We start from the raw sequence: 15,189 nt of genomic DNA, 5'->3' as shown, positions 1-15,189 counted from the left end.
AAAAAAATTTCTAATAGTTAGGGGAGAGGTTAGGGGTTGGGGTGGATTTTAAAGACACGCGCACGTTATAAAATCGGCGTATCTTTTAAAATCTATCTCATAATGGACGTAGTCATAGCCAATGCAAAAATTTCCGTACCAGAGAAGGAAACTAGGCATCATGAAATATTTACACATCTCCTTACTTTACATTGTCGTCTTACTTTCTGCTTGATAAAAAAAAGTCTGTACATACCATGATGCACATTAAAATCTAGGGCTGCACATACCTTTCCCGAGGCGCACTCTGTCCCGTCCAGCGGGGGGCCCTTCTTGGTTTTGCAGAAGTATGGGTTATCTGGGTGGCTGCACCACAGTTGCTTGCAAGGATCGAAAGTCCTGAACTGCGGAAAAAACAATGGTTCTGTCATCTCAATATGAAGAAATGCGACCTACCTCTGATAAAAGAGAGACAACCCCCTATCTCTTGTTCCTGAAGGTGGGTCAGCAAACCTTTATTGGGAAGCTCAGGAAGATCCACCACCCAAGCCCACCCTCTCATGGGCTATCTGGAACAAAAGAACTGAGGCCTACCAAAAGGCCGTGTCCTCTGAAAGGTCGACCCTCTGTAGGGACGAAACTGCCGGGAGCTCCGGAAATGACACCTCATAGCAGAAGGGCGCTTCAATGGACGGCCGGTGCCATCTTTAAAAATGGCACGGGCCATCCAGTGCTCCTACCATGTGACAGGGGCCGGCCAATGGCACGGATACCCTGTCACATGCCAAGGGCAGAGGGCCATCGGCGTCATTTTGTTCACTGGCAGCCAACGGCCCGAGAGCGGGAGAACGCTCCTGGGACCCCCATTGGACCACCAGGTACTTAAAAAGGTTTTTGGGAGGGTTGGAGGGGTCCGGAGGGTGGGGGGATACTATAGAACTAATTTTAAAGGGTCGGGCTGTGTTTTTGTAAGTGCCCTTTCTTCCCACCCCATCCCCCCATAACGATAAGAGAACCCACAAAATTAATCGTGGGGTTTCCTATTGCTATCGGGGAACCCTGATATCTGACGAGATTGAAAATATCGTCCGATATTTTCAATTGTCAGATAAACAATTCACATCTCTAGTAGAAAGTACTTGTCATTCAGCACAATATCTAGCTGTGGAATCTGTTGCCAGAGAACATGATCAAGGCGACTAGCATAGCAGGTTTTAGAAACAGAGAAACATTACAGCAGAAAAAGACCATATAGCCCATACAGTCTGCACATCTGTCCAATTAATTTAGCATTATAAGTCTTATCACTTCCTTAGATATCCCCTGTATTTATCCCATGATTTCTTGAATTCAGATACTGTTTTTATCTCCATCACTTCCAATGGGAGGCTTTTCCACATATCCACCACCCTCTCTGTAAAGAAATATTTCCTAAGATTGCTCCTGAGTCTACCCCCTTTCACTCTCATCTCATTTCCATTGAAAAAGTCTCACTTCCTGTGCATGGAAACCTTTGAGATATTTGAATGTCTCTATCATATCTCCCCTATCTCGCCTTTCCTCTAAGGTATGTCTCTAAGATATGTATGTTTAGATCTTTAAGTCTATCCCCATATGCTTTAGAACGAAGACCACTGACCATTTTAGTAGGCACCCTCTGGACTGACTCCATCTTTTTTATATCCTTTTGAAGGTGCAATCCCCAGAATTGTTCTCAGTATTCCAAGTGTGGTCTCCCCAGGGACCTATACAGGGGCAATATCACCTCCCTTTTTCTGCTGACCATTCCTCTCCCTATGCAGTCAAGCATCTTTCTGGCTTTAACAGTCATTTATCCACTTGTTTGACCACCTTAAGAGCAGCAGATACAATTACCCCCAGATCACGCACTTCCTATGTGCTTAGAAGAATTTCACCTCCAATACTATACATTTCCCTTGGGTTCTGGCATCCTAAATGTATACTCTGCAAGTTTTAGCATTAAATCTTAAAGAGGTTTGAACAAGTTCCTGGAGGAAAAGTCCATAACACATTCAGGCCGATACAGTACAGTGCTCCCCCCGCGTCCAACCCCCTGAAACTAATAGCACCCGCAACATGCAAATGTATGTTGATGGCCCTATTAGTTATTCCAGCCAAGCCGCACATTTTACTTTCAGAAATTAGCGCCTACCCAAAGGTAGGCATTAATTTCTAGGGGTGTGAATCGTGTGATCGATCGTCTTAACGATCGATTTTGGCTGGGGGGGGGGGGAAATCTGATTGTCGTGTTTTTTTTGGTTTTTTTTTTTTTTAAATCATTAAACATCGTAAATTGTAAATCGGGGGAGGGCGGGAAAACTGGCACACCGTCGCCCGTATGACATAGTGAGGGCAAAGGTAGCGCCGGCGCCATTTTGAAGATTGGCAATACGGCCCGCGTGCAGGAGGTTGCTCCCGGACCCCCGCTGGACTTTTGGCAAGTCTTGTGGGGGTCAGGAGGCCCCCCCAAGTTGGCCAAAAGTCCCTGGGGGTCCAGCGGGGGTCCGGTGGCGATCTCCTGCATGCGTGACGTCGGGAGCCAGGAACCAAAATGGCACTGGCGCTACCTTTGCCCTGTCACATAAGGGCAAAGGGCTACCGGCGCCATTTCTCTCAACGCAGCCGTGGCCTGAGAGCTGGAGATCACGTCGGGACCCCCCCACTGGACCCCAGGTAATTTAAAACATTTTGGGGGGGTTCGGGAGGGTGGGGGATTTCTTTTAAAGGTTCGGGGTGGGTTTTAGGGTTTTTTTGGTGTGCCGGTTTTCCCGCGCCCTATTTAACAATACAATACAAATGCCCCTGACGATAAATCGGGGGCATTTGTATTGTATCGTGCACTCTAACGATTTTGGACGATTTTAAAATTATCTGACGATAATTTTAATCGTTCAAAAACGATTCACATCCCTATTAATTTCTGCCGGCAGCGGGAAAGTGCACAGAAAAGCAGTAAAAACTGCTTTTCTGTACACCCTCTGATTTAAAATCATGGCGATATTAAGTCGGAGGTCTCAAAAGTTAAAAATAATTAAAAAAAAAAAAAATTAAAATTGGCCCACGGCTCACGGGTTGAAAACCGGACACTCAATTTTGCCGGCATCCGGTTTCCGAACCCGTGGCTGTCAGTGGGTTTGAGAACCTCCCCGGCTGTCAAACTCGCTGACAGCCACTGCTCCTGTCAAAAAAGAGGCGCTAGGGACGCACTAGTGTCCCTAGCGCCTCTTTTTACCACGGGTCCTAATTTGAATATTTTTTTTTACTGAATCACGCGCACAGGAGAGTGGCATGTGCACGAGCTGGAGAGCGGGCGCTCACCCACTCTCCCGTGACTTTTACTGTATCACCCTGATTGTTAGCAAGATAAAGAAAGCTATTGCTGTCCCTAGGAGCAGGGCTGGTGCAAGAGTATTAGGTGCCCAAGAGTATTAGGTGCCCCCCTCCCCATCCCAAGTCCAGGCCCTGGCCCCAACCTCCCCGGCTCAAACATACAAGTAAAAATTATGCAACAATAAAATGAAGAAATATAAAACATCAATAATAGTAAAACCATACTAGTAAAAGGAATATTTCAAAATAGCAGCTAAATAGAGATACATTCAATAATTAAAAACTCAAAAAAAATGTTTCAGTTCTAAAACAAATATTGAAAAACAGCACGCTCATCAAATATTAACATTTAATGATTAAAACTAACAAAACTACCTGGGAACTTTTGATTTCCAGATGCCCTGAGATTGAATTAGCTGTTGGGGTGGGGAGCGGAGGTTGTTGTGCACAAACTTTCTCCTTTCTCTCATATAAACATACATATTTGTTCTTTCTCATCCACAAACACATGCAGGCTCTTCCACATATGCACACTCTACGCTCACACACACTTAGGTTCCTTGTCTCATTCACACACGTATCCTTAGGCTCCCTCCCTCTCATTAACACCATCACTCTTTTGCTTTTATACACACATAATCCCTCTCACTCTCACACACACACACACACACACACACACACACCTCATACAAGTTCCCTCTCTCTCACACTCACATACACATTCCCTCATAAAGACTCCTTCTTTCTCTCACACACAGACACACACACACATAAACACCCTCTTCCCTCTGTCTCTCTCTCATACACCTCCTCATACAGATACTCTCTGTCTCTTGCACACACACACACTCACACACACACACACACATACCCTTCACATAGGTTTCCTCTTTCTCTCTGGCACATACATCCTTACACAGGTTCCTTTTCTCACACACACACACATGCACTCTCACTCCCTCACACAGGCTCCCTCTCTCTATCTCATATATACACACAAACAGCGGTGACACTCATGGCCCACCGATTCTACTTCGCTCGGCCGTGAACAGGATGAGTGCCACTTGCAGTTGCCAAGTCTTCTCTTGGCTGCAATCGAGATGGGTTCCACTTGCAGCCTGCCGAATCTCTACTCCTGTCGGCCATGAGCAGGCTGGGCTCCACACGGCTGCTCTTTGCCGCTCCCTACTAGTTGGCGCCCTAGGTGACCACCTAGTTCACCTAGTGGATGCACCGGCCTTGCCTGGGAGTAACAGGAATTAGATCTACTTTATGAGATCTGCCAGGTACTTCCGACCTAGATTGGCCGCTATTGGAGACAGGATGCTGGACTCAATGGATTTTAGTGTGACCTAGCAAGGCAATTCTTATGTTCTTCATTTCATTTCATTTATTAAAATGTATTTATTGCTTAACCTTTAAGGCCTTTGGGGTAGATTTTCAGAGCCCTGCTCGCCTAAATCCGCCCAAAACCGGGCGGATTTAGGCGAGCAGGGCCCTGCGCGCCGGGAAGCCTATTTTACATAGGCCTCCCGGCGCGCGCAGAGCCCCGGGACTCGCGTAAGTCCCGGGGTTCTCGGAGGGGGGCGTGTCGGGGGGCGGGCCCGGTCGTCGCGGCGTTCCGGGGGCGTGTCGGCAGCGTTTTGGGGGCGGGTACGGGGCGTGGCCGCGCCCTCCGTACCCGCCCCCAGGTCGCGGCCCGGCGCGCAGCAGGCCCGCTGGCGCGCAGGGATTTACGTCTCCCTCCGGGAGGCGTAAATCCCCCGACAAAGGTAAGGGGGGGGGTGTAGACAGGGCCGGGTGGGTGGGTTAGGTAGGGGAAGGGAGGGGAAGGTGAGGGGAGGGCAAAGGAAAGTTCCCTCCAAGGCCGCTCCGAAATCGGAGCGGCCTTGGAGGGAACGGGGGGAGGCAGCGCGGCTCGGCGCGCGCAGGCTATACAAAATCGATAGCCTTGCGCGCGCCGATCCAGGATTTTAGTGGATACGCGCGGCTCCGCGCGTATCTACTAAAATCCAGCGTACTTTTGCTTGAGTCTGATGCGCAAGCAAAAGTAGGCTGATCGCGCTTCTTTTAAAATCTACCCCTAAGTGATGTACAATAAAACAAAACATTTACATATCATAATATATAAATAAAAAATTAGAAACACAACATTATCAACATCAAAGTCGGACATTCACTAATGACACAACTTCTGGAGGCATAGTTCACTGAAAGCATACAAGGGGCTTGAGAATTACTGACTTATTGCACAAGAAGAAACACTGCAAGTGCCTCTATCCAAAAGCCTGTTTTAACAAAAAACTTTTCAATGAAAGCCTCAACTACTTTATGCAGTCACTCATTCTAAGCTCCACTGGTAGAGTATTCAAGAGGGAAGGCGCTGCAACAGAAAAAGCGGATTCCTTTGTCATTGCAAGGCGAGGAACAATGACCGAGCGCACATTAAGCAATCTGCACTGCGAGGATCTCAACTGATGAGAAGATTTATATATTTTCAAAAGAGATTTGGCCCATGGACACAAACTTGAATTAATCAGTTTAAATACTGTCACCCCGATTTTAAAGACAATTCTCTGCTGTATTGGAAACCAATGCAGCTCAATAAGTATAGAAACAATATGTTGATATCATTTGACCCAGGAAAGAAGACGTGAAGTAAAATTTAAGAGATGCAATGAGAGCAGCAGATAAATAAAGAGCATTACAATAACCTAATAGCGGAAATATGGAGGCTTGGACTACTGTATGAAGATCACAGTTGCGCAGTAAGGGCCAGATCTTAAAAGATACGCGCGGGCGTAGCTTTGTTCACGCAACCTGGCGTGAACAAACCTACGCCCGATTTTATAACATGCGTGCGCTGCCGCGCATGTTATAAAATCCAAGCTCGGCGCGCGCAAGGTGATGCACACACGTGTACCTTGCGCACGCAGAGCCCGAGGGGAGCCCCGATGGCTTTCCCCATTCCCTCCAAGGTCGTTCCAAAATCGGAGCGGCCTTGGATGGAACTTTTTTTCCAGCCCCCCTCCCCACCTTCCCCTATCTAACCCACTCCCCATCCCTAACTAAATCCCCCCCTATCTTTGCTCCAAAGGCAGGCGTAACTTGCGTGCGTCGGCCAGCTGCCGGCGCGCCATGCCCCGGCACAGGCCACTGTTCCGGAGCACTTGACCCTGCCCCTGGACCGCCCCCGAATCGCCGCCATGCCCCAGCCACTCCACCGGACCTCCCATTTTGGAAAGCCCCAGGACATATGCGTGTCCCGAGGCTTGCGGGCGACGCCGAGCCTATGCAAGATAGGCTCAGCGCGCGCAGGGGCAGCTTGGGGCAGCGTAACCCTTTGAAAATCTGCCCCTGAGTGTCTTAAACCTGCAAGAACCCACAGCAACTAGAATCCTGACTTGATCAAGGCCTTAATTTGGGTACAAAAAGAAAGATGGGGGTTAATCCAGACCCCAAGGCTTTTGATAGGGTCTTTAACCGAGAAAGTCAAGTTTTCAAACAAAATAAAATCACAATGGAACACAGAATGTGGTCGTCGGATCAACAATAATTCAGTTTAAGACATGTTGAGTGTCAATATGTTATAGTGTAACCATTGTTTGATTGAAGACATACAGATATGCAAATGTTCTACTGTCTGACTCCAAGATAAAGAACTGAAAGTCATCAGCATATATTTCATAATCGTCACAGACACTTGCTAACAATCTAGTAATTGTTAGCGAGTGTCTCCTGAGTGCCCAATGCCCTCCTACCCTCAGCCCATCCCACGCCGGTGTTTCTAACAGTGCAGCGCGACTTGCTAGCGATACTCACGGCGGTGCACATTTTGTAGCCCACCCCGAAATCGAAGCGGCACTGCTCATCCATGGAGTAGCTGATCCCTGGCAGCTCGGGCAGTCTGGGCCACTTGTGTTCAAAAGGATCATCCAGGAGACAGTCATAGGAGCTGCAGCAACAACAAAGAGGAGGCAAGTGGATTGAGAAGGTCACCTGCGATGCCTGCCATAATTAGGGGAAGGGGAGGAGTGTGGGCGGGGTTTGGGAGGTGTTAGGACCTGGTAGCGCTGCGGGCGATAATGTTTGACACATTATCGTCGGCAGCACCACTGGAAATAACGCCACCTTTTCCCGTGGCGCTATGGGGGGCGATAGTGTGCGGCGTGGCTGTGCTGCGGCGGGCGAAACCGCACTGCCACGATGCAGCTGGCCGTACACTATTGCCCCCTCACCCCCCCCCCCCCCCCCCGCTGCCCCTTTTCTGGCCGCTGCTCTTCATTCTGCTCGTATCTAGGCCTACGACATTAACTAGAATATAAAATGAAATAATCATTAGCAACCCACAGGGTATATAATCTAACCAAGATGCAGGATAAAAGTTTCCACAACACAGATTGGAGAGAAAAAGACAACTGCATAGGTTACCTTAACCTCAGAGTCATTTTGACATTTTTACGTTGTGGTGGGTTGCCTAAGTACTTGTATATACATCTCCATACAATACTGTCACATACTTGTGCAGAAACCCCATGAGGAGATGCATACAGGATGCATAGCTTCGTGCAATGGACTGTACAAAGTGTACATGCACTACTGCGTATTCCATCCAAGAGCAGACCAGGTCATGTTATCGAAATGCTGAGTATAGCGGATAATTATTGTGGAAAACAATCGCCCTGGAAGACGAAAGCATGACCAGCAAGGGGTTGATAATGCCAGAAGGCAAAAGCTGAGGGCTTTATTGTTCTTTTGAATTCTTTTGCTCAGTCCCAAAGTGAATGCGGAATGGACTGGACTAAAATATGACTCCGGCCTTTGAGTGTAGCTGAGCCCTATGGTCTGTGCTGGGCGGGAGATTACGTTGGTAGATAACAGGCACAGGAGCAGACAGAGATCAGAATCAGGAAGGAAACAAGGCCTGCCAGGGAAAGGTAAACACATCCTCTGAGCCCGGCACGCTCAACCTGGGCAAGATGAAAACCCGGCACGTGGAAAAGAAGTTACAGATTTAAGAATGTTTCACATCAAATTGCAGAGGAAGGGAAAGAAGGAAAGAGTTCAAGTTACTGCATTAAAAATGTTTAGCAAAGCCCCTGTGTGTTTTTCCCTTCCGGCAGCACCAATCCCTCTCCTGCCTATACTTTTCTTTCCGGTGTTGCCCAAATTAAGACATTCCTTGTTTGAATACATTTCTTTCTTTCATTTCTGCTACCTCCCAAAACTTTTACATATTCATTTGTTGATTTAAGAAAGGAGACCATTCACTTTCACTTCTTGAAAACGTGTTAGAGGGGGAGGGGGGGGGGGTGTCACCAAACTTTAAGTGAAGGGCCACATATGACATTTCAAATCACCGAGAGGGATGGGGGGGTTTCCTGGGGTTCTGATGATTGGGGAAGAGGGTGGAAGTGAATGGCAAGGTGGAGTGTTTGTGGTGCACTCTCTCCCACTCACTCCCCCCTGCACACTCTCGCTCTCCCTACCTACCTCACCTTTCTCACCCCTTTCCCCAATGCCCTTCTCTTTTTCCCCCTCTTTTTCTTTCACTTCTCTTACCCTCTCCCCTCCTTTCACTCAACTCCTTCCCTCTCACTCACACTCCCTTTCCTTTCTCTCACATTTCTTCTCTCCGTTCACTCCTTCTCCTCTTTTCCCCTCAACCCCTCCCCTCACACTCCCTTCCTTTCCTCTCACCCCTCCCCTTTCCTCTCCTAACTTCCCATCTCGCACCTTCTTCCCCTCCCCTCTCCCCTCCCCCCCTCCTCGCACAGGGCTTCCTCTTCAGCTGGCAGGGGTGGCGGGACACCCATCCCCAGCACTACAAGCATCACCAGACCATTGCGTGAGACTTTCTCTTCTGCTGGCAGGGGCTGGGGACTTGCCAGCACTTCACTGCTCTGCCATGAAGGAATTCTGGTGTTCTGTGTGCCGCTGTAAGGGACCTGTAGTATTCTACTGGTGGAGGGTCGAAACCCCACCTGCACTGAAGCATTCACCGCTACCACATGTGGGCAAGAAACAAAAAAGTAAACTGTGTCCGGGAACTGATTCAGCCACAGGCAGGGGAACATCTGTCAGGCTGGAAAAGGTTGCTTTGTGGCTGGAGGACCATAGTTTGGAGACTCTTGTGTTAGAGGATGGGTGGAAGAGATGCCTATGAAGAGAAGTCAGTAGATTTTCAAAGATTCAAAACAACATCATATATATCAACACAATTCTAGATTCTTTAGAATTGTGTTGATATATATGATGTTGTTTTGAATCTGCGATTAATTTACACATCATACATTTATACAGTTTTTGGTAACCAGTAGATTTTCAAAGCCATCTAGCTGCCTAGGAATATAATAAGTGCCTTGCTGGGTCAGCCCAGTGGTCCAGACAAGCCCAACATCCTGTGTCTGACAAATCTAGATCGCTTGGATTAACTTGGCAGATACCTTCCCTGTTGCTCACTCCCCAAAGAGGTGGCGATTCCCCAAATCTAATTGACTAATAATTGTTAAGAGACCTGTCCTCCAGACATTATCAACATCTTGTTCAAATGCAGCTTGTGAAGGAGTGGCCTTACTACATCTCCTTAACCTGTGTGGCTCAGGCTAGATGCCTGGTCCACCTTAAATCCCCTCAGGATAGAGCTCTGTGGGCAGGACCCAGCTGGGGAGGTTAAGAGGCAGAGCCCAGCTGGGATCAGCAGACCAGGCCCAGATCTCCAGGAGAAGGCAGCTCCTCTATACAGTGCTGACCTAAAGGTGAATCCTGTATGTGAATGGTGGCTGTAACTGTGATTACTGCTGAAGATAAGCAGATATGCTGTGATTTCATGTGCACTGTAAATAAAAGTACTCAAAGAAACCTTGACTGCGCATTTACCGTGCCGCATAGCTATACTGCTATCACTGACTACGTTCTCCAGCAACAAATTCCACAACTTAATTCTGCACTGACTGAAAAAATACTTGCTTCAATTTTTAAAAAATCTGCTACCAGTTACTTTTAAGGAGTGTCCCCTAATCCTAATACTATTTGAACAGCCCTAACCTGTTTAGTCTTTATGTTCATAAGGGATCCATTCCATCCCCTTTATCATTTTTGTTGCCCTTCTCTGCACCTTTTTTAGTTTCATTATATCTCTTTTGAGAAGGGGCAACTTGAACCGCACACAATAAGCAAGAATAGTCACAACATAGATTGAAGTGTAGAAGTATTATGAAATGCTCAGCTTTATTCTTGATGCCTTTTTTTTTTTTTTTAATAATTCCTAACATTCTATATGCTTTTTTGACCGCTGCTAATTATCTGGCGTAAGTGATATTAAACATGTTTATTGTGTAGTACTGACTGGGTGGGAGGTCTGGGTGAACTGGGGGTAATTCAGGCTGAAGAACCAAGAGGGTCTCAATGACCTGGAGAAGGACTGAGAAAACTGGTGGACTAATTGATAAACTGGTTCATTTCATTTTCCCATTCTTGTTTTAAAATTGGCCAACTTATGCACATAAATTGAAACTTATGCAAGTAAGTCCTACATCATTTTGCATGTAAAACATGTGTGTATAGTTTTAGAATAGGTTGGAAAAGTAGACACAGTTAATGCATTGATGTATGTGGTTTCAATGCATTGCATGTATTGATATGTAAGTCTAAATACTCGTGTAAGTTGCAGGGTAGAGATATGCATATTTTTTAAAATGCATCTATATCACATGCATGGGTTATAAAATACTTGCGTAGCTCTATTCGCAGCAATATACACATGCATATGCCACTGCCCGTGTTTATTTCAAAGTTATCCTCAATGTGTGCAGAACACTATACATATACACATTCCCTATACCGATGCCTTTACACACAGAGACGGTAACTTTCAAACTGGTGCGCAGGTGCACATCTGCGCGCATACGTCAGCCCACATCCAGGGACATTACCATTTTATAACATATGTGCGCATGTTGTAAAACAGCCTGGCACATGTGCGCCAAATTTTAAGTAGGTGCGCTCATGTGCATGCAAATCCCGCTTCTACCGCGTAGATCGGGGTATTTTAAAAGGGGCAATGCACAGGAGGTTGACCTCTTTCAAAGGAAAGGAGGATCTGGAACGAGGGGTCATGCGATGAGGAAGAACAGATGGAGACTCAGGAGTAATTGAAGGAAATATTGCTTTACAGATAGGGTGGTGGATGTGTGGCACAGCCTTCCAGTGAAGATTGTGAAAGACAAAGACAGTATTTGAATTCAAGAAACCATGGGATAAGCACAGGGGATCACTGAGGGAGTGGTAGGGATTGTAGAACTGAGGGAGTAGTGTGAATGGACAGACTAGATAGGCCATATGGTCATTTCCTGCCATTAGGTCTCTGTGTTTCTAAGTGCAGCAGTAGGAGTGTGCACAGACATTTTTTTTAATTTTTGTTTTTTTGTGTTTTATTTTTGTTTCAGTTTTTTATTTTGTTTTATTTGAAACTAAAGAAACAAGAATGAAATGAATAAAAAGTAACATAATGCAAAATAAAATAAACAACTTGTTCGGTCCCTGCCCCACCGCAAAAAAAACAAAAAAAACCTCCTCCCATGCCATTCCCCGATGTCCCGACCTTCACTACGAATAAGAAGGTCTTTATTAAGCACAAAATGAATTAAAATACTCTTGCCCAACTCTGGCCGAGTTTCGCCTTCATTAAAGGCTGCACCAGGGGCTGCAAATACATAAAATAAATATAGAATGTATACATATGTTGATTGAATGGACCATCAATACACTTGCATAAATTGAACATCGAAATGAAACCATATATCAATGTAATCGAGTAATGTTTCATTAGTAACGGTGACATATTTTAAACAATCAAATAACAATACCACATAATCTAAATGTTGCGGGGTAGAGATATGCAGCCCCTGATGCAGCCTTCAATTAAGGCAAAACCGGGCCAGAGTTGGGCAAGAATATTTTCATTCATTTTGTGCTTAATAAAGACCTTCTTATTCAACAATTGGTCTTACTGTACTTCTGGTGCTTTCTGCATTACGAGACCATCCTCCGTTGTTTTTTTCTTTTGGACTGACCAACCTTCACTATGGCCATCAAGTCTTTGAAATCCATTTAAATCTTCACAGGGCAGGAGCGATCTTGGGCCGCTATTTCAAATGGCCAATGCCTGTTTCTTCTGTACAAAATGGTGCTGGCCAGACTTAGGACCGCGCCATCTTGTATAGAAGAAAGATATAGTGGGGCCAGCTTTGGTCTATTGGCACCATCTGAAACAGTGGCATCGTCCCTGTCCTGTTAAGATTTAAATGGTTTTTAAAAACATCATGGGATAACGGCACCTGTGGGAGGCTGAGGACATTGAGGAGGAGCATAAGAGGTGGAGAGGCGTTCAGTGGGGGAGGGACCATATACATTTAAAAAAAAACCAAAGCAAAACAAAATACATTTCTTTTATTTTTCTTTCATTTTGGCTTAAAAACAAAATAAAATGAAACAGGAAAGCTTGTTGTAAAATGTCCCATTTATTTTATTTCTAAAATTTATAACCCGCACTCATCCGAAGTGTTTGAGGAGGCTTAAAATTTCATTTCAATGAAAGCACATCCCTAAGGTACACTTGTTCTTTTATTTACTGCATGCTTACACACTGACATGTTTCCTCACCCTTGCACGCTAGCCATACCTTGGAAAAACACTTACTGTATGTATCGGCTGAGCTCCTGTTTGCTGCAGCGGGACCAATGATAGCGATGGAATGCGGCCTGCACTAGGGGCGCCATAATGCTGCCCATGCTGGTCTCATCAGCACAGCGGTTCCCCTGGCCATCATGTTCCATACCTAACCTGTTAAAAAAGTCTGTGAGTTTTATTCCAAAAAAGGATTTCGCAGAAAAAGGTAAATTGGCAGTTTCAAGAATGTTTACATGTAAGTTACAGATTCTGAGTCAACAGACTAAGGTGAGTGCCATTATATTCTCTATACGCCTCATACGGTTGTATCTCTATTAACAACTTCTCCACTCTTCAAAGCCAGCATTGCACAAAGACCATTTCACCTGGAAGAAGCCAAGGCACAAATATAGACTTATCAAAATGCTTTGGGCTTTTTACTAGATATTCTTCTCATGGAGAGGGTCTGAAATACCCATTCATCTGCTTTTCAGTAACAAATGGGTTTTCAGAGATGGCAAACATGGTACAAGATTCTTACCATTTGGGAGCCATTTGCCAACAGGAAGAGAATATAGTTTTCCTGTCAGTAGATGGAGAGGAAACGAAGTGTGCACCACCCAATCCCAGCTATCTTAAGGCCTCGTCTTTCACAATCCCCGGCCACTCAGTCGCCACTTCCACCCTTCCCTGCAGCCTCTCAACTCCCCCTGGAATATTGAAAGCCCGACCCCATGCAATTCAGAAACCTCTGCTGGTACAAGGTGCTGGGACTCACAAGTACTTCTTCTCAAAGTCGTGCGCGAAGCAGGAAATGCTGATGTGCACCTTTGAAAAGCAGTGACCCCCCAATCACCCAGTGTTGAACCGGCAAAGCCAGCGTCTGGATCACGAGGCGGCGGATTCTCTTTGTCCCAGGAAAGAAGAGAGTTCAGAGGTCTCGGAGAAGGGAGGAGGGAGCGTGGTGATGGCTGGGTGAGAACGGGGCTTAGTTTGTGGGGGAACAGCCTAGAACAGAGTTCCTCACGTGTTTTCCCACTTAAGAGGCAGAGCAGTAGGAGTGTGCTTCTCCAGCCCCTCCTCGTATAAGTAACCTGCAGGGAAGAGATGTGGGGCGGATGAGCCTGGAGGAGACAGAGCAGAGAACAGCCACTCTGCTTCCAAAACCAGCCCCTTCCCCTCCTCTTCTACAGGGAAGTGAGTTCTTGGAGGAGAAGTCCATTACCTGCTATTAAGTTCACTTAGAGAATAGCCACTGCCATTAGCAATGGTTACATGGAATAGACTTAGTTTTTGGTTACTTGCCAGGTTCTTATGGCCTGGATTGGCCACTGTTGGAAACAGGATGCTGGGCTTGATGGACCCTTGGTCTGACCCAGTATGGCATTTTCTTATGTTCTTATGTGATACTGAAGCAAATGCTGCAGAGCAAAAACCAGACACTAAAAGGGGTTGCACTGGAAGACAATTGAAACTTATGAGTAATAGCGCCAACTGTCAAGACTTCAGCCCTGGCCTTGATAGGCACTTACAGCTCACAAGTTTCAAACTTGTGCTAATGCAACCCTCTTTTATGCCTGTTTCCCAGGACTTAATTTCTCATGGAACAACCCAAAATGGCATCGTGCCACCTTGTTTCCAGGACCCAAGGAGGCAAAGGCTTGCCAGAGGTGTAAATCAGTTCTGGCTCCCCCCCATGGAAATGGAGCAGAGCTGGTGGTGTAAATCATTTCCAGATCCCTGCAGAAACAGAGCGGAGCTGGTGATGGCAGGATCATTGGTGCCGCCCCCCCCCCCCCTCCATCTGGTCCCAGAGAAAGCACAGAAGAGAGTGTTGGAGCTGCTTATCCTGGGACAAGAGCAGCCACATGGCCTTGATTTTTGTGCAATTTCCTGGCACAATTAAAAGGCCATGCGAGAGGATGGGAAAGAACGAAGAGACCCGAGGTGAAGGCCTGTCAGCCGCACTGCTTCTGCTGCTACTGGTGTGTTTGCATACCTGAGTGTGTGTGTGCGTGTGTGTGCGTGTGTGTGCAGCAGTGGCGTAGCCAGAATTGATTTTTTGGGTGGGCACAAGGTTAACATGGGTGGGCTGTAGGCATGCAGGTCTACTAGTTGTTTTTTTTACTGATAAATAATGCCAAATTATGCAGCATAGCATTCACATCTACGCCTAAGTATGAGGTTTAC

General features: G+C 46.4%; 1 protein-coding gene and 1 long non-coding RNA gene across 3 annotated transcripts in view; one reads left to right on the top strand and one right to left on the bottom strand.

Moving 5' to 3' along the window:
• Window positions 1–15,189, bottom strand: part of ADAMTS14 (ADAM metallopeptidase with thrombospondin type 1 motif 14) — a 314,376-nt gene that overhangs the window by 72,012 nt on the left and 227,175 nt on the right. For both annotated transcript variants that reach the window (XM_029609051.1, XM_029609052.1), the window contains exons 8-10: window positions 13,030–13,173; window positions 7,153–7,285; window positions 270–383 (exon numbers count right to left, since the gene is read on the bottom strand). In XM_029609051.1, coding sequence (XP_029464911.1) covers window positions 270–383; window positions 7,153–7,285; window positions 13,030–13,173 — 391 coding nt within the window. The remainder of the gene's footprint in view (window positions 1–269; window positions 384–7,152; window positions 7,286–13,029; window positions 13,174–15,189) is intronic.
• The window catches only part of LOC115095428, a 306,111-nt gene that overhangs the window by 164,644 nt on the left and 126,278 nt on the right, over window positions 1–15,189 (top strand). The gene's annotated exons all lie outside the window — the stretch shown is intronic.

This window comes from Rhinatrema bivittatum, chromosome 7, assembly GCF_901001135.1.
Source record: "Rhinatrema bivittatum chromosome 7, aRhiBiv1.1, whole genome shotgun sequence".
Classification (NCBI taxonomy): Eukaryota; Metazoa; Chordata; class Amphibia; order Gymnophiona; family Rhinatrematidae; genus Rhinatrema; species Rhinatrema bivittatum.
This window is presented reverse-complemented; position numbering and strand designations above follow the sequence as displayed.